The sequence below is a fragment of the Camelus bactrianus genome, chromosome 13 (assembly GCF_048773025.1).
Source record: "Camelus bactrianus isolate YW-2024 breed Bactrian camel chromosome 13, ASM4877302v1, whole genome shotgun sequence".
NCBI classification, from domain to species: Eukaryota; Metazoa; Chordata; class Mammalia; order Artiodactyla; family Camelidae; genus Camelus; species Camelus bactrianus.
This window is the reverse complement of record NC_133551.1, coordinates 54677677-54701666: the sequence shown is the minus strand read 5'-3', so window position 1 is coordinate 54701666 and position 23990 is coordinate 54677677. Positions and strand designations below refer to the sequence as shown.

The 23990-nt window shown below is 33.3% G+C and overlaps 1 protein-coding gene across 6 annotated transcripts in view; it reads left to right on the top strand.

The window, feature by feature from the left end:
• The window catches only part of ZMYM4 (zinc finger MYM-type containing 4), a 145228-nt gene that overhangs the window by 34961 nt on the left and 86277 nt on the right, over window positions 1-23990 (top strand). For all 6 annotated transcript variants that reach the window (XM_074376874.1, XM_074376875.1, XM_074376876.1 and 3 more), the window contains exon 2: window positions 20377-20422. In XM_074376874.1, coding sequence (XP_074232975.1) covers window positions 20377-20422 — 46 coding nt within the window. The remainder of the gene's footprint in view (window positions 1-20376; window positions 20423-23990) is intronic.

The window sequence follows — 23990 nt, the reverse complement described above, 5'->3', positions numbered from 1 at the left end:
CTTTTGCTTCTGGCATCTCAGAAATGACAGGTGGGTTTTGGCCTTTTTGTATCTTATTGTTCATAATTTGCCTCAACTTGGCATGCATGCAGTTATTTCTAGTTCCTTATAGTTTCTTTGTATTTTGTTGTTTATGGAGACTTTTGTCCAGGTGAAAGCACTCCAGTAAAAGGCCAGGTCCCAGGGCCCCAGCCTGTCTCAAATTGGGCAAGCTGAATTTACTCGTAAGTTAAGTGATACCTTTCTGTGTGTCTATAGATGCATGTAGTACTTAATTTTTAAGGTTGGTTGTTTGTTTAATAATACATATAGAGCACCTTCTGTGTGCCACAGAAATGAAATATAATGGTAGGTGCATACTACTGATATTATACTAACTGTTCAAGAAGTAGAAGTTCAGTCATTTAGAAATTTCAGCCTTTAGGTCCAGTGTTTAAAAATTGGTGCTTGAACTAGTCTAGAACCTTGTCCCCTGAAATAGTGTACTATAGTGTTCTGTTTGAAATAGAATGAAAATGAATTCTAGTGAGAATGGGTAATAAAAGGATATTTTTTACTTTTGGAAGATTCATGCAAGTCATTAGTAACAAATTTGTGACAAGTTAGAAGATGAGAGGAGGCAGACTTGTTTCAGAGAGGAAAAAATGGTGTGAGGGAACAAAATCAGAAGACAGTGCCATGTTAACAGTGGTAATAGTGAATTTAGAGAGGAATAGTTGGATAGGTTTGAGAGAGATTCTAAAGTACAGGTGGAGCTTTCTGACTAAATATGGATGCTAAGCTCATTGAGCAAGAGAAAGGAAACAAGGTGACCTAATTGACATTTTGTGTTATTAAATATAAAACTTTTCATATGTGTTTTACAAATTTCAGAATTTTTATGAAAGTCAATTATTTTAGTACGTTTTATTCTTTGAATGTAATTCTGCAAATTTAGCTTATTGCTTTGGTATAGATTGAAAGTGTACATTTTCCGTTAAGTTATAAGGATAGTTTTATGTTTTCATTATTCATTCAACAGACATATTCATTGTTTAAATTGTACCAGGTATTGTTTTAGTCTTATAAGGGAAGGATAAATTAATTTTGGGTAATTGAAGAGTAAAGAATTTCATTAGTCAGAAAAATTTAGTCTAATAGTTCACTTTGTAATTATCATTGATGTAGGCTTTCCTGGCTCGTCATCTAACTCTTTGACATGCAATATTATATTACTTTCCGATGTACAATGTAATGATTCTGGTATATGTATATATTATGAAATGATCACCACAGTAGGTCTGGTTTAACATCCATCACCATACATAGAAAGTTTTTTTCTTGTGATGAGAACTTTTATGATCAGTCGTTTAGTATCTTTTCAAATATGCAGTACAGTATTAACTATAGTCACCTATGCTATCCATTATATCCTAATGACTTACTTCTTTTATAAGTGAAAGTTTGTGCCTTTTGACCCCTTTCCCCCATATATTCAGATCCTCTCCCTATTTTTTAATCTGAGTGTTTGCCTTTTTGCTATTGAGCTGTATGAATTCTTTGTATGTATGGATATTAACCCCATTATATATATGATTTGCAGATGTTTTCTCTGTATGTTGCCTTTTCATTCTGTTGATGGTTTCCTTGGATGTGCAAAAGGTTTTTAGTTTGATATAGTCCCACGTGTTTGTTTTTGCTTTTGTTGCCTTTTTTTTGTAGGGGGCATGTTAAATTGAAAAAGTCATTCTCAAGACTGGTGTCAAGGAGCTTACTATCTATTTTTTCCTAGGAGTTTTATGGTTTCGGGTCTTATGTTGAAGCCTTTAACCATTTTGAGTTAGTTTTTGTGTATGGTGTAAGAACGTGGACCTGTTTCATTCTTTTGCATGTGGCTGTCCAATTTTACCTGACTCTTTAGAGGCCTTGGAATTATTTGTTAGTAAATCTTGAGAGAGAGGGAGATTGATGGGGGTTGGACAGCAGGTGGCTGCCATTATGATTAAACTTTACACTTTGAGTTCTCAGAACATATTATGATCTGATTTACTCATTTTCCAAATAATGCTATGTGTGAATTGTGTTTAAGTGAAATGTTCATACCCTAAGTATATTTTGGTTGTTTTTGAATCATTTTATTTTTATTATAAAAGCAGCATTTAATCATTGTTGACAATTTGAAAGGTAAAAGGTATAAAGATAAAAATCTTTATAATTTCACTACTCAGTATATTTATTTACAATTATGCTTAAATTTATCTTGCATGTGTGTATGCAAGAATGTTAACATTTTGAGACTGACTTCTTAGAATCAATATTTTATCACATCACATGAAATTTAGATATTACTATATAGGTTGTTGTACCCTCCTTTTTTATGTTGTAGTTGCTTTATTAATTTACATACCAAATCCCTATTGTATAATCTTATAATTTTTATATTCAGCGTCAAACAAATAAAAGAACTCAAGTATAGAAGAATGGTCTGTATTTATAGAATTATATTTATTATTTATTATAAATTTATTATAAATTATATTTATTCAGATTGTTACCAGTTCTGTTGCTCTTTCTTCATTTCTGGTATTCTAAATTTTCTTTTGCTATCATTTAACTTTTGTGTAAAGAACATTTCTTAATTCTTTTAGAGCAGGTCCACTGATAATGAATGCTTCTAGCTTTCCTCATCAGGGAATATCTTTATTTCACTTTTACTTCAAAGGGTATTTTCATTGTATATAAATGTGTGGGTTAACAATTCTTTTCCTTTAGCACTTTCAAAATATTTTCCATTTTCTTTTGGCATCCAAGATTTCTGATGAGAAGTCTGCAGTGATAAGTAAAGTATTGTTTTTCTTTGCCTGTTTTAAAGTTTTTTTCTTTTAGTTTTCAGCAGTTTGATTATGAATATCTTGATATAGATACCTTTAGATTTATCCTGTTTGCTTAGCTTAAATCTGCAGATATATGTCTTTTTTTAAGTTTGTGAAGTTTTCAGCCCGTATTTCTTCAACTATTTCTCTGCACTCCAGTTTTTATCTCCTTCTGGGACTGAGATTACTTGAATGTTACACCTTTTGATATTGTCTCACAGGTTTCTGAGGCATTTTTTTTCCCCCAATCTTTTAAAAATTTTGTTAAGATTAGGTAATTTCTGTTAATCTGTTTTCATGACGCTATCTCTGTTTTGCTAATGGGCCCATGAATAGCAGTTTGTTATAATTTAATTCATTATGGATTTTTTATTGGTGTAAAATATACATAATATAAAATTTACCTTCTTAATTATTTTTTATTCAGTGGCATTAAGTATATTCAGATTGTTGTAGAACCATCACCTCTGTCCATCTCTGGAAGTATCTGCTTTATTCTTTGTAAAGTTTCCATAGGATTCCATAGTTTTAATGTGTATTAATAAGTCATTTAGTCATTTTCCTGTAGAGGGACTTTTTTGTAATTTTTCATTGTTGAAAATAATGTGGCAAAAATGTCTGTCCTGCATGTTTTAAAGGTAAGCTTTTATCTGTTATTTTGTTCCCCAGGACAATTCCGAAAGATTTGTAAAGGGTGTGTGTGTGTGTGTGTGTGTGTATTTGTCTGTGTCTGTGTCTGTGTGTGTTGGCTAAGATAAAATCTACTCTATTATCAGTAGTTGCCATTTATTTTTTTAAAAATTATATTAAAATATATGTTATATTTTAATTGTATATATAATATAATTATTAGGGCTTAATTTTTATTTTCTGCTTATCAGCATGATACATGATTATTTAAAATTTTTGAATATTGCACAATTGCTTATAATGGAGATTGTATGTATCAACTCATATAATTTATATGTGATTGATATTTATATTCTTGGTTTAAAGAAATGTTTAGGTTTCAGGTCTATGTGTGTCCTTTCAAAATGTGAGCAGCTAATCTTTAAATAGTTCTAAAACAGCATTTATAGAATTTCATCAGTTAAGAGTTTTAGGGACATGTGATTGAGTTCATCCAATTTCTGTAGCTAGGAAAACAGTTTACCAGGTAACTAACTTATATAGATTATGTCTTTTCTTCACCTTTAGAAAGAGAAAGCATATATAGGCATACTTCAGAGATATTACACGTTCAGTTCCAGACCACTGTAATGAAGCAAATATTGCAGTAAAGCAACTTGCACAGATTTTTGGTTATCCAGTGCATATAAAAGTTATGTTTACACTTTACTGTACTCTATTAAAAGTGCAGTAGCGTTGTATCTTAATAAAAAAAGTGCATACCTCAGTTTAAAAATACTTTATTGCTTAAAAATGTTGTCATCTGAGTGTTTAACAAGTTGAAATCTTTTTGGTGGAGGACGCAACATCTTCTTGCCTTGATGTTGATGGCTGTGGACTGATCAAGGCGGTGCTTGCTGAAGGTTAGGGTGGCTGTGACAGTTTCTTAAAGTAAGTAAGTTTGCTGCATAGATTGAGTCTTCATTTCACAAACAGTTTCTTTGTAGCATGCAGTGCTGTTTGATAGTGTTTTACCTTGAGTAGAACTTCTTTCAAAATTGGAGTCAGTTCTCTCAAACTTGCTGCTTTATTAGTGTATGTATTATTCTAACTGCTTTGTCGTTTCAGCAGTCTTCACAGCATCTTCACCAGGAGTAGATTGCATCTCAGGGAACCACTGTTTTGCTCATCCATAAGGAGTAATTCTTCATTGGTTAAAATTTCATCATGTGATTGCAGCAGTTCAGTCACATCTTCAGGCTCCACTTCCAGTTCTAGTTCTCTTGCTATTTCTACCACTTCTGCAGTTACTTCCTCCACTGAAGCCTTAAACCCTTCAAAGTTATCCATGAGGTTTGCAATCAGCTGCTTCAAATTCTTATTAATGTTGATATTTTGATATCTTTCCATGAATCATGAATGTTCTTAATGACATCTGAGATGGTGAATCCTTTCCAGAAGATTTCCAATTGACTTTTCCCAGATCCAATAGTGGAATCACTATCTGTGGCAGCTGTAGCCTTATGAAATGTATTTCTTAAGTAATAAGACATGAGAGTCACAATAACTCCTTGATTCATGAGCTGCAGAATGGATATTGTGTCAGCAGACACAGAACAACATGAACCTCTTTTGTCTCTATTGGAGCTCTTGTGTGACCATGTACATGGTCAATGAGCAGTAATATTTTGAAAGGAATTATTTTTTTCTGAGCAGTAGGTCCAGCAGTGGGCTTAAAATATTCAGTAAACCATGTTGTCATCAGATGTGCTGTCATCTAGGCTTTTTGTTCCATTTATAGAGCATAAGCAGAGTAGATTTAGCATAATTTTTAAAGACCCTAGGATTTTCAGAGGGATAAATGAGCATTGGCTTCAACTTCAAGTTACTAGCTGCAATAGCCCCTAACAAGAGTATCAGCCTGTCTTTTGAAACTTTGAAGCCAGGCATTTACTTCTCTCCTCTACCTATGGAAGTCCTAGATGGAATCTTCATCTAGTAGAAGGCTGTTTCATCTTTGTTGAAAGTCTACTGTCTAGTGTAACCACCGTCATTAATTATCATAGCCAGATTTTGCGGATAACTTGCTGTAACTTCTTCATCAGTACTTGTTGCTTTACCTTGCACTTTGATGTTATAGAGAGGGCTTCTTTCCTTAAACTTCATGAACGAACCTCTGCCAGGCTTAATCTTTTTTTCTGTGGCTTCCTCACCTCTCTCAGGCTTCACAGAATTGAAGAGAGAGTTAGAGCCTTGTTCTGGATTAGTCTTTGGTTTAAGGGAATGTTGTGGCTGCTTTGATCTTCTATCCAGACTTCTAAAATTTTCTCCATATCAGCAATAAAAGGCTCTTCTGCATTGTTATCATTCATGTGTTTACTGGATTAGCAATTTTCATTTATTTCCTTCAAGAACTTTACTTTGCATTCACATCTTGGCTAACTATTTGGCAAGAGGCCTAGCTTTTGGCTTGTCTTGGCATTTGAATGCATTCCCTCACTAAGCTTAATCATTTCTAGTTTTTGAGTTAAAGTGAGAGGTGTGTGACTCTTCTTTTCACTTGAATACTTAAAAGCCATTGTAAAGTTTTAATTAGCTTAATTTCAATATTGTTGTGTCTCAAGAAATGAAGAGCCCTGAGGAGAGGGATAGAGATGGGAAACCACCAGTCGGTGGAGCAGTCAGAATACACAACACATTTGTCAGTTACGTTCACTGTCTTAGATAGCTGCAGTTTGTGGCACCCTGAAACAGTTAAAAATGGTAATAACATCAAAGATTACTGATCACAGATAACCATAAAAGATATGATAATGAAAAAATTTGAAATATTGTGAGAATTACCAAAATGTGACACAGACAGGAAGTGAGCAAATGCTTCTGGAAAAAATAGTGCTGATGGGCTGACTTGACAGGGTTGCCACAAACCTTCAATTTGTAAAAAATAAAGTATCTTCAAAGCACACTAAAATGAAGCATAGTAAAACAAGGTATTCCTCTGTGCATTTAGTAAAAAGTTCATTACTGGTAAGTGAAAATTTCTTCAGAAATAAATCCACACACTTAAGGTCAGTTTATGACAAAGGAGGCAAGAATATACAATGGAGAAAAAACAGCCCCTTCAGTAAGTGGTGCTGGGAAAACTGGACAGCTACTTGTAAAAGAATGAAATTAGGATGTTCTCATATGCCATATACAAAAATCAACTCAAAATGGATTAGAAACCTAAGCGTAAGACCAGATGCTTTAAATCTCCTAGAGGAAAACATGGGCGGAACACTCTCTGACATAAATTGCAGCAATGTTGTTTTGGATCCCTCTCTTAAAGCAAACAAAAGCAAAAATAAACAAATGGGACATAATTAAGCTTAAAAGCTTTTGCACAGCACAGGAAAAAAACATCGACAAAATGAAAAGACAACCTATTGAACGGGAAAAGATATTTGCAAATGACATGATCAATAAGGGATTAATATCCAACATATAAAAACAGCTCATATAACTGAACATTTAAAAAAACAAACAAACAAGCCAATTAAAAAATAAGCAGAATTGAATAGACATTTTTCCAAAGAGAAAATGCAGATGGCCAACAGGCATATGAAAAGGTCCTCAACATCACTAATCATTAGGGAAATGCCATTCAAAACCAAAAGGAGATGGCTGTCATTAGAAAGAACACAAACAATAAGTGTTGATGAGGATGTGGAGAAAAGGGGACCCTCCTACACTGTTGGTGGGTATGTAAATTGGTGCCGCCACTGTGGAAAACAGTATGGAGGTTTCTCAGAAAGCTAAAAATAAAACTAACCATATAACCCAGCAATTCCACTCCCAGGTATATATTTGAAAAAATACATGCACTCTAACATTTATAGCAGCATTATTTACAATTGCTAAAGTGTGGAAGCAACCAAACTGTTCATTAACAGATGAATGGATAAAGAAGATGTGTATACACACCCACATACACCCACACACACCTACACACACACAATGAAATACTACTCAGCCCTAAAAACGAAGGAAATCTTGCCATATGCAACAACATGGATGGACTCAGAGGGTATAATGCTAATTGAAATAAGTCAGAGAAAGACAAATACTGTATGGTAGCAATTATATGTGGAATCTAAAAAATACAAGAAACTAGAGAATAAAACAAAAAAGAAGTAGACTCACAAATATAAAGAACAAACTAGTGGTTACCAATGGGAAGGGGGAGGGCACTATCAGGGTAGAGGATTTTAACAAAGGGTGATGGGATTATTTGAAATTATGTGTGTGAAACTTTTGAAAATTGTAAAACACTATAGAATTTAAAGAATCTTTCATTCAATCAAAAAAAAAGCTGTTAGAGCAGGTAGAGATGCTGCTGTGAATTTTACACTTAGATTCCAAAGATTAATTGAGGAAGTAATTAAGATCATCAACTATTTAATGTGGGGTAGGCCTGTTTTGGAAGGCAGTCCCATCAATAATTTATCTGATGAAAGACATGGGATCATGAAGTGGTCATAAACTGAAAAGTATACTTATGAAGCCTGAGGAACTTGGTAAAGGCAAATTTATGAACAGAAATGAAGAGTATGATTGTGGCAGAAAGGATGAAGATATCCTAGAGGCAGTGACTTTGACAAAATTTTCACATTAAAGGAACTCTTGGAAATATATGACAAGATTGAAAGGGCAAAGTATACAGTGTTGGAACTTGGAAAGTATTATGAAGTTTGCTAAGGCGTGGAAAAAAATACTTGTTCTGTGCGTGGAAAAAAATACTTGTTCTGTGCGTGGAAAAAAATACTTGTTCTGTATCATAAGTTACACTAAGAAAAGAAAAAGGTGAGCACTGTCTATTCCTGGTAAGGTTTTTACAAAGAAAACAATTTGTTTCTCAATGTTTCTTATGTTTTAAATTATAAAGTAGTAAATATTAGTTAGAGTGTTTTTTGTTTCCCTGTACGTTTTTAGCTGACAGTAAAAGAGTTCTAAATGTTTTTAAAATTTTACAGATCACAGAACAATGGTAATTTTTTCCCTTTGATTATTCACTGCAAAGTGAGTACTGCCTGTATAAAAAATATATTTTCCCATAACAAATTTGTTACATTTTCCAAGTTGATAAAATGATTATAAAGATGATCAGTATGAATAAATTTGAAAGTATAAGTAAGGGATGTTTGAATTGAAGTAGCAATAGGGAAAGCTAGCATTGACTTGTGGGGTTGAGGGAAGAAGATTGGACATTTAATTCCGAGTGGTCTGTTGCAAACATAAAAACTACTTGATGCTCCTGCTTAATTTTTAAGACTCTTGTGAATTTTGAAGTACATTTAGGATGTTTGAGTTTTTAGTATATAACGAATTTTTAATTAGTTACTAACTAGTAAAAGTAATTCTTTTGTTCAGCAAACATTTATTGAACTGTTGTATGTTAGGCATTGTTGTAGGTGCTATGCTTACAGCAGTATGGAACTGGCAGAAATCTCTAGACTAGGATATACTTTAACTTGCCCCCTGCTTTATGAAATATGGAATCTCTAATTCTTTATGAATCTTGATTTCATATAGGTTCTGTTGAAAGAAACTAGGTTATTTTTACAATTTGGTTAACTCTAAAGGCTTTTGTATAAAAACAGTGTTAAGTATTTCTTTTTCAGATAGTCTCCAAAATGGGGTTACAGCTCCAGGTTTGTATAACCCCTGTCATTGTCAGAAGATTGGTCTACAAAAACAATAGGATATTTCATGATACAGCATTAGAAATGTGGATGGGTACTTGATTTCTTATAGCTTCTTGAACATGGGAGTAAAGCTTTTATAGTTGCTATCATAGATACATCTGTAGTAGAAGTGCTGGGAAAGAATTGTGAATTCTGTTTAGTTCAGGATGTTGGATGTATGTGGATTATGTGAGATTATGGCATCATTAAAGAGTTGTAACTTCAGCTCAGTCACGAAAGCTAAATGAATATTCACTATTGATTTAAGATTGCAAAAGCTTAAGCGCTGTGCACAGTGGTGTAGAAGCATGAAACTACGTAATAGATTGAGTAGAGCATTTGCTTTGGGGATGGGGATGTAATGGGAACATGAAGGCAGGAAAAGATGAAGCAATAGAGGAAGTGGGGCCAGATTTTGGAGATTCGGAAGTTTGGGGCTTTTTTCAGGGGAGCTTTTTTGAGGGCTCTGTGTGTATGTTTGTGTATTCTCTTAACTTCTTAGTACCTCTGTTTCTTCATCTGTAAAATAGAGGTATTAACAGTACTTATTTGATGAGATTTGGGGGGGTTATATTGAATTAAGTCATGTAAAGTGCTTGAAAAAAATGCCAGGCACAATGTAAGATTCTTCCTAACTATTAACCACTTATTATAATTGTTTGGGAACATTGCTCAGGTCATCTAAAAAATTCCATTATCAGGCAGTTGATAGAAATGATAGAAAGATTCTTATTCAACATTTTAAAAATGAAAATAATTAAATATAAATAAAGCAACAAAATGCAGGTTTAAAAAATGAATAATATCTTTTCCTACAAAATTGAAAATGATGAATAAAACTTCATGTCAGGTAGTGGTGAAGTTCTTGAGAAACAGGTACTTATCCTACTAGTATCTGTATATATTAGTGGAATGCTTTTGGTGAACAATTTGTTAACATCTGTCAAAAATTTAAGTGTCTGTGACCTTTAACCTCATGATTCCGCTTTTAGGAATTGATTACACACACACATGTGTATATACACATTCATGTAAATAAGTCAACTTTATGTACAAGGATGACAACTTCAATATTACATTTGGAAAACTTGAAGTATCCCAAATGCTTATCAGCATAATATAGTACAAGACTGTGCAGCTGCTAAAAGGAGTGATTTATGTTGTTGTTGTTTTCTGGTGGGGGGTAATTAGGTTTATTTATTTTTAGCGGAGGTACTGGGGATCAAACCCAGGATCTCATGCAAGCTAAGCATGCGTACTACCACTTGAGCTATATACCCTCCCCCTTAAAGGAGTGATTTAGATCTCTGTATAATGAGAAATTTCCTTGATACACTTAGGTTTAAAAAAAGAGAGTTCTGTTTCCATTTATTTGTACCTTTGCTAGTCTGAGAGAAAATGGTATCTCATTTTAATTTTGACTTCAGGTGAGATTGAATGTTTACTGCTTATTTATGGTCTTTGATCATTTCTATTTGGATGCTACTCGGTAGGTTTTAGGATGGCTTTATAAGTAGGATATTAACCATTGTGATTATTATTAATACGAATGTTCCCCCATTGTCTTTAAGTTTTTCCAAACAATTTTTATTTTTAATATGGTCAAGTTTATTAAACTTTCTCATGAGAATTTGCTTTTATTTCTGGTTAAAAGACTTCTTGTCTTGTAGTGTTTTCTTTTTTTGTTTGTTTTGTTTTGTTTTCAGTTTTTTTCAGTTTGTTTTCAGTCTGTCAGTATTTTATTTCGGTATAAAATGTGAGGTGGTGATCCAGATTTTTCCACCTTAAATGGTCACTGGTCATACTCTAATTCTTATATACGTTGAACTTTATTTTTCTATTCCGTTTCATTAATCTATTGCTTGCTGTGGCAGTACCACATATTCTAGTTATTGTATCTTTACATATGATAGGGCATATTTTTCTCCTTGTTACTATTATAATTCAACATTTCCCTGGATGTTCTTTATACTTTTATTCTTTCACATTTCCTCAATAATGGTTTTGTCTAGTTACCTCTCACCTCCCTGTGTGTGAGGAAATTGAGTTCTTCATAGTATTGATTTTTTTCTTGTAAACATGGTATATCATCTATTTACCCTTTGAAAGGTTTTGCAGTTTTTTAATAATGATTTTTTTATATTAGGTTTATTTTCAGAACTTTTTGTATGTAGTTGTTATTGTGAATTGGATCTTTTATATATTAACTAATTATTGCTGGTTCACAGGAATGCTGTTGATTTCTTGAATATTGTAAAGAGTTACTCTATGGATATGTATTCTTATTCCTGATATTTTTTCAGCCTATGCTCTTGGACTGTTTAAGTGGATAGGCATACAGCCTATAAAAAATGATAAGTTTGTTTCCTTTTCACTGTTTTTACACTGTACATTGTTTCTTGTTGCATTGGCTAGTACTTTCAGAGCAAAGTAAAACAGTAGTAATATTCCCGCATTGATGGTAATTAAATGACAGATATTCGATCTTATCTGCCAACTTCAATTGATTATTAATGGAAAACTGAATTTTGAGTTGAGAAGAATTCTGGTAACATCTGAATTTTGTATGAAAGAGTGCTTTGTTGATTAGTGGCAGAAGGAGAAGTTTAGAAGGAAGAGTGGTAGAAATGAAGTATTTACTATTCTCATTTTGTATTTCCTTATTAAATTTGGCTTAAAATTTGGAAGAAATATTCTCTAACATATTAAATAATTGCATTCTGTTCTATGTGTTTGTTAAAATATCAAGTAGAAAAGTCCTTGTTTATACAGTGCTTGTGAAAACAACAGGTGGTCACATGGCATGATAATTTTTAAAAAATATAAAAAATATTACTTTGTAGTATATTACTAAATTTAAAGATGACCTTCTTGTATTAAAACGTATAGAACCTCTGTTGCTAATATCATTTCCCACAATGGTTGTGTAGTATGTTAATAAGTGTTATCCTTCAAAAGGGTTCTGTAGTCAGGTACATTTGGAAAATGCTGGGTGAAACAAGCAATACAGGTTTCTTTAGTTTTAGAGTTCTTAGTATTTGATAAATTGACAAGTATTGTTAATACCTTCTTTAGAGCATCTTGCAGGTTTTGCATGACAAATACTGAGAAATGCAAATTTATGGCATTCAGTTAATTAAAAAGATACTGCGACAACACAATGTGCTAGGATCTATGGGAATCCCAGGATAAGAAAGACTTAAAGACTTATCTAGAAAGTGATACTGACATATTCATAAGTTAACTGTGCCACAAGTGACTATAAATGAAGTATAAATCAAGTACTATAGAGCAGAAGTCATGAATTCTAAATGGGTATTTAGAAGAGGCCTCATTGAAGAGCCGCATTTTAAAGAAGCGTTGGGATTTAATCAGTTAGAAATCATTCCTAGTAGGAGGAAAACAATAGGAGAGATAGGATGGGAACACTGGGTAGAGTAGGAACTGACTACTCCATAGCCAGAGTGATTGTTTTCAGAACTCAAATCTTCCTTCTTGCCATGTCCTTTAGTGGTTTTTCTTGGGATAAAGTCCAGTGTCTAAACATGACTAATACTTAGGATGACCAAACTGAGACACTTTTGAGAATGAAAGGAAGCACACTGACAGGTACATGGAGATGATAGGCCTAAACTGAGATGCTTTCGGCTAACTGGAATATGTAGTCACCCTGTCTGTGAAGAATGTCTTGCAGTGTTTGGCTGATGGTTTGTTGTCAGCTTTTATCTTACAGTGATGAGCTGCTGTAGCTAGAATTCTAGTCCACTTAGCCTTTTTTATTCTTTGAATTCTCTATTTTTCCTCCTGCTAAGAATCTTTACCTTAGGTGTTTTTTTCTTGAATCTTTTCTCCCACCTTTTCACCTGTTTTAATTCTTAGTCATCTTTCAGATCTTAAATTAAGGAACAATTTCTTTGCCTATTCTGACCTCTTTTAAAGTTTAGCTCACCGTGGCGAGTAGAGATTTAGCTAAAATACCAAGATATGTTAGAAGTAGAAATGATAGTTCTTACTAGTGATCAATTGAAGGGAATGGGGGAAATTTTTTTGCGAGTTCTTGTTTAACTCAGGGTGGTTAGGCTTCTACTAAAATGAAAAAGGGACCAGTGGTGAAAAGAGTAAGTTTTAGAGAAGATAGTAAAGTACATTTGACAGGTTTCAGTCTCTACTTAATCACTCAAAAGCCCAGCTTCAGCTCCCTCAGCTATTTTAGAGCTGTTGGTCTGTTCCTTAGTTTTCATTGAATTAGTTTATCATATAAACGCTCAAATTGTTGCAGATACTAAAATCAGTTTGAGAAGAATGTTTATGGTATTAGTATTCTATCAACTATATTCATGGAATTTGTGAAGTTATATGGAAGATAAAATTAACTTTTTAAAAATAAAAATTATCCAGTATTCAATAAATTTCTAATTGTGATTTCAAAAAATTATTAATTTTAATTTTTTTCACAGGTGGTTGTGGGTGGTTTGTCTATCGATTCACAGTATATTGGGTTTTTAGACCCCTCCAGGGTTAGGGAACTTGAGTGTTTTGTTTCATATAAAAATATACATACTTTAAGCCCAGTGCTTAATTTTTGAAATACAGAGGGTTACGTCATTTCCCTAGTGCTTTCCTTTTATTTTAAGCAATGGGTATATTTTTACAAATGAAATGTTGTAGTGAACCCCAGTTTTCAAAACAAGGGATTTTTATTACAAGCACAATAATATTGCTTACATTTACTGTATATTTACAGTTTGCTAAATACCATGCTACATATTTTCACTTAGTCATCCTGACAATCCTGGGAAGTGTAGGTAGCACTACATCTATATTTTATGGATAAGGAGATTTAAAAAATAAAAACCTCTCAACGTTAGAACGTTCATGTTATAACTTTAAATATGCAACAGTTACATATTTTGAAATGAGTGGAAACCATGAGCCTTTTTAAAAAGTTATTGAAGTATAGTCAGTTGATAATACCATGTCAATTTCTTGTATGCAGCATGTTTCAGTCATACATATACATACATATATTTGTTTTCATATTCTTTGAAAGGTTAATGTAAGATATTGAGTATAGTTCCCTGTGCTATACAGTATAAGCTTGTTTATCTATTTTATATATAGTAGTTAGTATCTGCAAATTTCGAGCTCCCAATTTATCCCTTAGCGCCCCATTTACCCCCTGGTAATCATAAGCTTGTTTTCTGTCTGTGAGTCTGTTTCTGTTTTGTAAATAAGTTCATTTGTGTCTTTTTTAAAGATTCCACATGTAAGCAATATCATATGGTAATTTTCTTTCTCTTTCTGGCTTACTTCACATAGAATGATGATCTCCAGTTCCATCCATGTTGCTGCAAATGGCATTTTTTATGGCTGAGTAATATTCCAGTGTGTGTGTGTGTGTGTGTGTGTGTGTGTGTGTGTGTGTGTGTGTGTGTACGTACGTACGTACGTACGTACATCTTTTTTATTCATCCATGAGACTTTTGATAACTGGAAATGAACTGGTATTTTGTGTCTTAAATGTGTACCTGTATTCATGTATTTTTTTTTTTTGATTTTACAGTATTGAGAAAATTGTTGCCCCTACAGAACAGTTATTACAGATTCTTGTCTTTTAAGTTCAATTAAATCTTTCCAGAAACTTGAGGGATGAGTAGTAGTACATTATTTCAAAGCTAAATTACTGTTTCTATCTAGTTTCTTATTTATAAATACATAGGTTGGACAAGAAGCAACTAAACACATTTAGTGAAACCACCATATTATCACAGAGCTAAGTCTGCTTGTACATTCATTGTCACCTCATTGGTGAAATTATAGGCTAAGCAGGTGTTCTTGAGTCCTGATGGAGTCCATAATTGAGAGAAGTGTTAGTGTTACCTGCTTGTGCAATGTTAAGTGAGTAGTCACCAGCAGATCTGAATTAAAGCAAATAAAGACAACAACAAAATCAAAAGAGTCAAACATAGACTCTCCTTAATTGATGCTGTGCCTTATCAAGAAGTTCAAGTATATAAGAGGTTTGCATTAAAATGAAGTAACCTTATAACATATGAAATGGCACCTGAGTGCCTTCATTGTATTAAACATACCATTTATTTAGCATATTTGAATATCCATTTTTAAAGTTACTCTTTAAAAAATACTGGAATATGCCCACAAAACATCTCCCTAGTTAATCTTACTTCAGTAGTGCTTTTCAGCTTTTAATACCTAAACTTGATAGAATTATTTTTCCCAATGTATTTTTAAAGCAGCTCAATAGAGATGTAATTTGTATGCCATGCATTTCACCCATTTAAAATACATAATTCAGTACTCTTTAGTATTTTCACAGTTGTGCAGTCACATTAATTTTAGAACATTTTCATTACCTGAAAAAGAAAAGGCAATATTGTACAAAAAGGGCATTATCTTCAAACACTTGGATTCTTTTCAATACAGACAAGTGCTTTTCATTCTTTGGCTTGCAGAGTCATATCTCCCACTTCCCTTTTGTTCTGGAGCATAGCTCATTGAGTGAAATGAAAGATAGAGTGGCCTTTACTATTTCTTTGCTTTGCTTTCCTTTCCTTTTCTGTGTTTTATAGTAGAATTCAGTTATGTTAAATGTGTTTAATAAATCACCTGCTCTGCAATTTTTAAATTTCTCCTTTGTTTACTTTTTGAATTCTGAAATTATATCAAGATTTTGTTTTTTAACTTTCTGTTTGGTATTTGATGGACCCGTTCAATCTCAGATTATGTTCATATATTTAGTTCAGGGAAATTTTCTTCAGTTATTTCACCTCTGTATTGTTTTTTCCCTTGAGGATGCCTTTGAGATTGCTATTAGACCTAATGGTTTAAACTTCTATGTCTTCATATAAAATAGCTTCCAATTCTTTGACTTTTTGTTTTTGGTTTTTGGAAACTCAGAACTTTGTCATTAGCTTGCTCAATAAAATTTTTATTTTTGCAGTCATTTTCTTGTTTCCAAATATTTTCTCATGTCTCCTTTTCATGGCCATCTGTGTTTAGTTTTTTGCATCTGTAGTCTCTCAGATATCTCAGATACCACTTAAAATATTTTTTAGAAGTTTCTTTTCTATAAATTGTTTCCTTCTGAAGTGGTGATTCTGTTAATTCACCTTGAACCTTCTCTTTCACATAGTTAATTTCTTTCAGAAACCTGAGATCCTGGGTTGTCTGTTCACATTAATGAGTATCAGATACTGTTGATTACTATAGCTAGCTCTTGTGTTTCCTCTGTAGTTATGTAGGTAGCTAGGTAGTTCCTTTTCCCTGAAGTTTTTCCCTTGAATGGGGAGACATGCTCTTGTGTTTTAGTAGGTAAGGTTTATCAAGAAGTAGCCTTCCAATAATAAAAATCAAGGAGGAAATAAATAAAATAGAGATTAAAAAAACAATAGGAAAAAATCAGTCAAACCAAAAGTAAATAAAATCGACAAACCTCTGGCCGAATTCACAAAGAAGAAAAAAGAGAAAGCACAAATAAGCAAAATAAGAAAGGAAAACTGAGAAATTACAACAAATAACATACACATACAGACTATCATATGAGAATATTATGAAAAACTATATGGAACCAAAATGGATAACCTAGAAGAGATGGACAAGTTTCTGGAAACATACAGTCCACCAAGACTGAACCAAGAAGAAACTGACCATTTGAACAAACTGATCACTAGAAATGAAATCGAATTTAGTAATAAAAAAACCTCCCTACAAATAAAAGTCCAGAACCAGATGGCTTCACCAGGGAATTCTACCAGACATACGAAGAAGAACTCATATCAGTCCTTCTCAAACTCTTCCAGAAGATTGAAAAGGAGGGAATACTCCCAAACTCATGCTATGAAGCCACCATCACCCTGATACCAAAACCAGGCAAAGACACTACCAAAAAAGAGAATTACAGGCCAATATCACTGATGAACATAGATGCAAAAATCCTTACCAAAATATTAGCAAATAGAATCCAAAAGCACATAAAAAAGATTATACATCGTGATCAAGTGGGGTTCATCCCAGGAACACAAGAGTGGTTCAACATATGCAAATCAATCAATGTAATACATCACATCAGCAAGAGAAAGGACAAAAACCATATGATCATCTCAAAAGATGCAGAAAAAGCATTTGTTAAGATTCAACACCTATTTATGATAAAAACTCACTGAAGTGGGTATAGAGGGGACATATCTCAACATAATAAAAGCTATATATGACAAACCTACAGCCAGCATAGTACTCAACGGTGAAAAACTCAAAAGCTTCCCACTACAATCTGGGACAAGACAAGGCTGCCCACTATCACCTCTTCTGTTCAGCATAGTCTTGGAGGTCCTAGCCACAGCAATCAGGCAAGAGAGAGAAATAAAAGGGATCCAAATTGGAAAAGAAGAGGTAAAAGTGTCACTATATGCCAATGACATGATAATATATATAGAAAATCCTAAAAGGTCCACACAAAAACTACTAGAACTCATCAAAGAATTCAGCAAGGTAGCAGGTTACAAGATTAACGTTCAAAAATCAGTTGCATTTCTTTACAATAATGAAGAATCAACAGAAAAAGAAGGTAAAGAAACAATCCCCTTTAAAATAGCACCCAGAATAATAAAATACCTAGGAATAAATCTAACCAAGAAGGTGAAAGAATTATACACAGAAAACTATAAACCATTGATGAAGGAAATTAAAGAAGACTTAAAAAAAATGGAAAGATACCCAATGCTCTTGGATTGGAAGAGTCAATATTGTTAAAATGGTCACACTGCCCAAGGCAATCTACAGATTTAATGCAATCCCTATCAAATTACCCAGGACATATTTCACAGAACTAGGAACAAATCATAATAAAATTTATATGGAACCACAAAAGACCTAGAATTGCCAAACCATTACTGAAGAAAAAGAAAGAGGCTGGAGGAATAACTCTCCCAGACTTCAGACAATACTATAGAGCTACAGTAATCAAAACAACATGGTATTGGTAGAAAAATAGACATATAGACCAATGGAACAGAATAGAGAGCCCAGAAATGAACACACATACTTTTGGTCAACTAATCTTCGACAAAGGAGGCAAGAATATACAATGGAATAAAGAGAGTCTCTTCAGCAAATGGTGTTGGGAAAACTGGACAGCAGCATTTAAATCAACGAAGCTATAACACTCCCTTACACCATACACAAAAATAAACTCTAAATGGATCAAAGACTTAAACGTAAGACAAGATACAATAAACCTCCTAGAAGAAAATATAGGCAAAAGATTATCTCACATACATCTCAAAAATATTATCCTAGGGCAGTCTAAACAAGCAATGGAAATAAAAGCAAGAATAAGCAAATGGGACCTAATGAAACTTACAAGCTTCTGCACAGCAAAGGAAACCATATGTAAAACAAAAAGACAACCTACAGAATGGGAGAAAATTTTTGCAAACAATGAAACTGACAGAGGCTTGATCTCCAGAATATATAAGCAGCTCATACGACATAATAAGAAAAAAGCAAACAACCCAATCCAAAAATGGGCAGAAGACCTAAACAAGCAATTCTCCAAGGGAGAAATACAAATGATCAATAGGCACATGAAAAAATGCTCAATATCACTAATTATCAGAGAAATGCAAATCAAAACTACAATGAAGTATCACCTCACACCAGCTGGAATAGAACGACCATCATTCAAAAGTCCATAAATGACAGATGCTGGAGAGGCTGTGGAGAAAAGGGAACCCTCCTGCTCTGCTGGTGGGAATGCAGTTTGGTGCAGCCACTGTGGAAAACAGTATGGAGATTCCTCAAAAGACTAGGAATAGACTTACCATATGACCCAGGAATCCCACTCCTGGGCATATATCCAGAAGGAACCCTACTTCAAAAGAACACCTGCACCCCAATGTTCATAGCAACACTATTTACAATAGCCAAGACATGGAAGCAGCCTAAATGTCCATCAACAGATGACTGTATAAAGAAGATGTGGTATATTTATACAATGGAATACTATTCAGCCATAAAACCCGACAACATAAACGCCATTTGCAGCAACATGGATGTTCCTGGAGAACGTCATTCTAAGTGAAGTAAGCCAGGAAGAGAAAGAATACCATATGAGATCGCTCATATGTGAAATAAAAAAAAACCATAAATACAAAACAGAAACAGACTCATAGACATATATTACAAACTTGTGGTTGCCAAGGGGGTGGTGGGTGGGAAGGGACAGATTGGGATTTCAAAATTTGTAGATACTGACAGGCATATGTAGAATAGATAAACAAGATTATACTGTATAGCACAGGGAAATATATACAAGATCTTTGGTAGTTCACAGTGAAAAAAAATGTGACAATGAATATATGTATGTTCATGAATAACTGAAAAATTGTGCTCTACACTGGAATTTGACACAACATTGTAAAATGACTATAACTCAATAAAAAAATGTTAAAAAAAAGAAGCAGCCTTCCTCACATTCTTGCCTCATTGATGAGTAGTAGGCAGGAAAGCAGGAGGTTGGAATGCTCACACTTGCCTTTAAAGACTAGGTTGAAATATGCTACTGTGTTTATTACCTCCTGGGTGGAGTTGCTTCTGTTTTACTTTTTTCCCCCTCTATATCTGTTTTAAAGCTCTGAAGTTACCTGAAACTTGGCTCTGCTTCTGTCTTTTGCCCTAATGTACTCAAAAAGGGACCATCCCTGTAATATGGCTAACGTTCATTTAAAGAGCAGCAGATTTTTGGCTTTAGCCTAAGAGCAAAACCTGTTGATGCTAATTTTCTGTTAAGTTTTGATTAGAAGTTTTATATGGTTCTTAATAAGTGATGTTACTAAGTTCTCAGCAAGTGTTGGGTGTGTTTGTTATTATTGCAGATATACATAATTCTCTGTATTTTGTGACTGAAAATGATTTTTTAAAAATTAGTAGCTTTTTTATAGTGAGGGCATGCATTTATCTCTTCATTTTTGGTTTGAGGTCTTTGGCTTGAGAACCCTTTTATTCATTCTAAATATTATTTTACTCTATTTGGCATTTTTGTTTATGTTGTTGTGAATTCATATACTTTGGGTCAAAGATTACAGCTCTTAGGGGAGTGGGGAGGATCACCAAAAAGTATGAATGAAGAATATAATAATAATGTTACTTTTCTCTTTACTTTTTTGCTTTTTCAGTTTGAGCAGAAAACTGGTGCAGTTTTTGATGAAATTGTAGAGAACTGTAAGTACCATTTTAGAAAAAAAAATCACGTCTTTAGATAAATGCTTTATCTAGGCTTATACTGTTTTATACTTATTTATACTAATTAATGTGATGGTCCAATTTGATTTAGTTTAGATTTATCAGTCTGAATTGTAAGAGTCTTACTCTTTTCTTTAAAGTAAATATTAATGTTGAAATATAGTCATGCTTTGTATATGTATGAATCATATTGAAATTACCACTCAGTAAAGATATCTACTTTGTTTATACTGGGTCTCTTAATTTTCTCTTTATATTCTTTCCATTGTTACATAATTCTCTTTAAAAAAAACTTTGTGTTCTAGATTATAAAAGTAATACATTCAATTTCACAATACAAAAGTGAATAAAACACAAAATAAAATCTTTACCATTCTCTAAAGATAATCAGTTTTAAAAGTTTAATATATATCTTTCCAGACTTTTTTCTATGAACGTGAATATAGATCTATATGTGGTAGATGGGGATTTATGTATCTTTGAGTACTGTTCTTGCTTTTTTCATACAACTGCCTAGACATCTATTGGATTCAGACCTATTGCATCTTTTCTAATGGTTACTCAGTATTTTGTTGTATGGCTGTACTATAATTTAACCAGCTTCCTCTTTTATACGTGTGTATGTTATTTTTATTTTTTCACTGTTACAAACATACGCATTTCTATACACATCTTTGTCTACTTGAAGTGTTTTTGTAGGATAAATTCTAAGAATAGCATTTTTCCTTCCAGTTTTATTGAGATATAATTGACATACAGCACTGTGTAAGTTTAAGGTATACAGCATAATGTTTTGGCTTACAAACATCATGAAATGATGACCACAATAACTTTAGTGAATCTAAGAATAGAATTGATGAATCATCAAAGGATATTTGTGCACTTGTTTATGAAGGATAAATTTCATCATCTAGAATTCTGAGCCAAGGGGAATGTGCATTTCTTTTGTTTTGTTTACTTTCACCAGAAGTATCTGTGAGTACCTTCTTTCTCTTTGGAATTAGTTTGTTAATATTTTTAAAGTGATAACCGTGTTTTTGGACTATATATTGAGAGGTAATTAGTTCTCTTGATCTTCAGTGGATTTAGGTGTTGAATGTCCTCTTTGTTTTATGCAAGCAACAAAAATAGACTCTGGTGGGGGTAGGGTATAGCTCAAGTGGTGGAGCGTGTGCTTAGTATGCATGAGGTCCTGGGTTCAAACCCTGGTACCTCCTCAATTAAAAACAAACAAACCCCAAAATAAATAAAATTTAAAGGAAAAAAAATACTCTAGCTAGCTTATCCAGAAAAAAACTTTAGAAGTATATTGGGTTTTTCACAGAATTCAGAGAGGAGGTAAAGAACAAATTTCTTCCAGGGAACTCAGGGAAAGGAGATCATGGACCTGCTCTCTCTAGTACTATCAGAAAGCAGATATGCTCCAGTGATTTTTTTTTTTAGTCTTTCTGTATATCCATTTTAGATTTCAGATTCCTAGGGAAAAGATTACGATTGGGCCAGCTTGGATCTGATACTATTCTTTGAACCAGTTATTTGTGGTCAGGGAATACAGGGTCAGAAAGTAAAAGATGGCTGTTAGAAGGTATCCCTCAGCCACTACTTCTCACTTTCAGTAAATAATTTTTGATTTCCTGATTATGGACATGCCTTTGCCATTCTATATACTGGTAATAGAAATGAATCAAATAACTTTCTAATAACGATTTTAATCTGATACTTTATTTGTCAAGGATATTACAGTAACAATAGTCTTAAAGTGGTAACAGAAATCTTAAGGCAATAGCCAAGCTTGTGTACATGGGTCCCTACACTCAACATTTGGGGTTTCTGTTTCTGGTGCTTCGTGCTTTTTTACTGCATCCCTGCAGACGTTTTTATGATGGAGGTTTACAAGCAGGTGATTTTATACCAGATGTTGAGTGCAAATGGTGTGGTGAAGATTACCCTTTATCTCCCCCTTTCTGGTAGTTTATCATTTAGGGACTAACTTGGAAGGAGAGACTGGCCTTCCTCCATGAAGGGGACTTGGGAACACAGACACCTATTCAGGAGAAATAAGGGCAGACTGCTACATAGATGGTATTGAGAAAGTGTCTGATTCTGAAGATGGGCATTCGGGGCCTACCATTTTGGCTTGATATCAATGTCCAGAAAAAAGGAGATGCACTGTTTCTCAGGCAAGTGCCTCAAAGTATTTTGTATAATATCAGACTTATTGCGTATTCATTGCCCAGGACCACCAAGGACATGGTGCTTGAAATACTTCTTTTATAATCAAATTCAGCCCTCCTAGGGTGGTAAAGCCCTTCTGAAACTTTTCAGAAAAATAGTGTCTTCTAATTGTTGGGACACATAAACTGATAGAGAGTGTAACCCCATCAATGAGGATTTTGGGAATTTTGGTTTAAACATGAAAAAGCTGAACTGACTTTCCAAATATGTATGTTTTCAGTGAGAGATTTAAAAGAAAAAAAGGCTTTAGTATTTTATGCAAATCGAAAGAGAAAGTAGGGTTGTCCAACTTGTAGTTCATCATTTGTCCAGAGAATTTTGCTGTGGATTTTTTAAGATGGCATGGTGCTAGAGAAAGTGAGTGACACTGTGGATTACTCTAAGTCATGTTCCGTTAACCATTGCCAGTTTATGTGAAATTTGAAAGAAGTTCAAATAGAATATAGAGTTTTTTTTTTTTTTAATGCATTCAGATAGCTGCTTCCTTAAATCAAGGACTTTTACTGATTAAATGGCTCTAAGGTAACCACCTGGTCATTTACCAATGGTTAATTTTCTTACTGTAGAATAAATTCATTGAACATAACAGACTTGACAACTTCAAGGGAAAAATAAGAGCATTGCTGATTTGATCAAGTGCAGTTATTTGGATTAAAAAATTACTCATTATTTTGATCACTTGCCATGTACCAGTTTGTGAAAAACTTTACATATATTATTTTTTAAAAAAATCTTTATAATTATATTAACTAGTAGGTTAGGTTCAACTATGTATAACAGAAATGCAATAGAAATGTTATTGTATAAAAGAAGCCCAGATGATAAGATGGCTCTGGTTATCAGGAATCCAGGGCCTTCTGGCTTTCTGTATCACATTATTTTTTTGAGTATAGGATAAGATTGGGGTCTACTTTTTTTTTTCAGATGAATAGCTTATTGTGCTAACATATGTTAAATAATTCATCTTTAAATCTAAATAATTGATGTTTTCATCACTAAACTTAATTGGTACCACTGAGATGTATTCAAGTTCTATATATTTGGGAACTTTTTTTAGAATTTCTGTTATATTCTATTAACATTTATATATTTGCACATTAACATTTAACACCAAATATTAATATTTATTTTTATACTAGTGTCATTGGTTTTATTATTAGTATATATTATTATAAAAATATTTTATTATGTATTTTTGGCTTTGGGGTATAGACATTTATCTGTTATGTCAAGCCACTGTCGTATCTTTTGTTATTTTAAAGCTTTTCTAAAGGCTATCCATCCACTAAACTTTAATGTAATTTTATTCAAC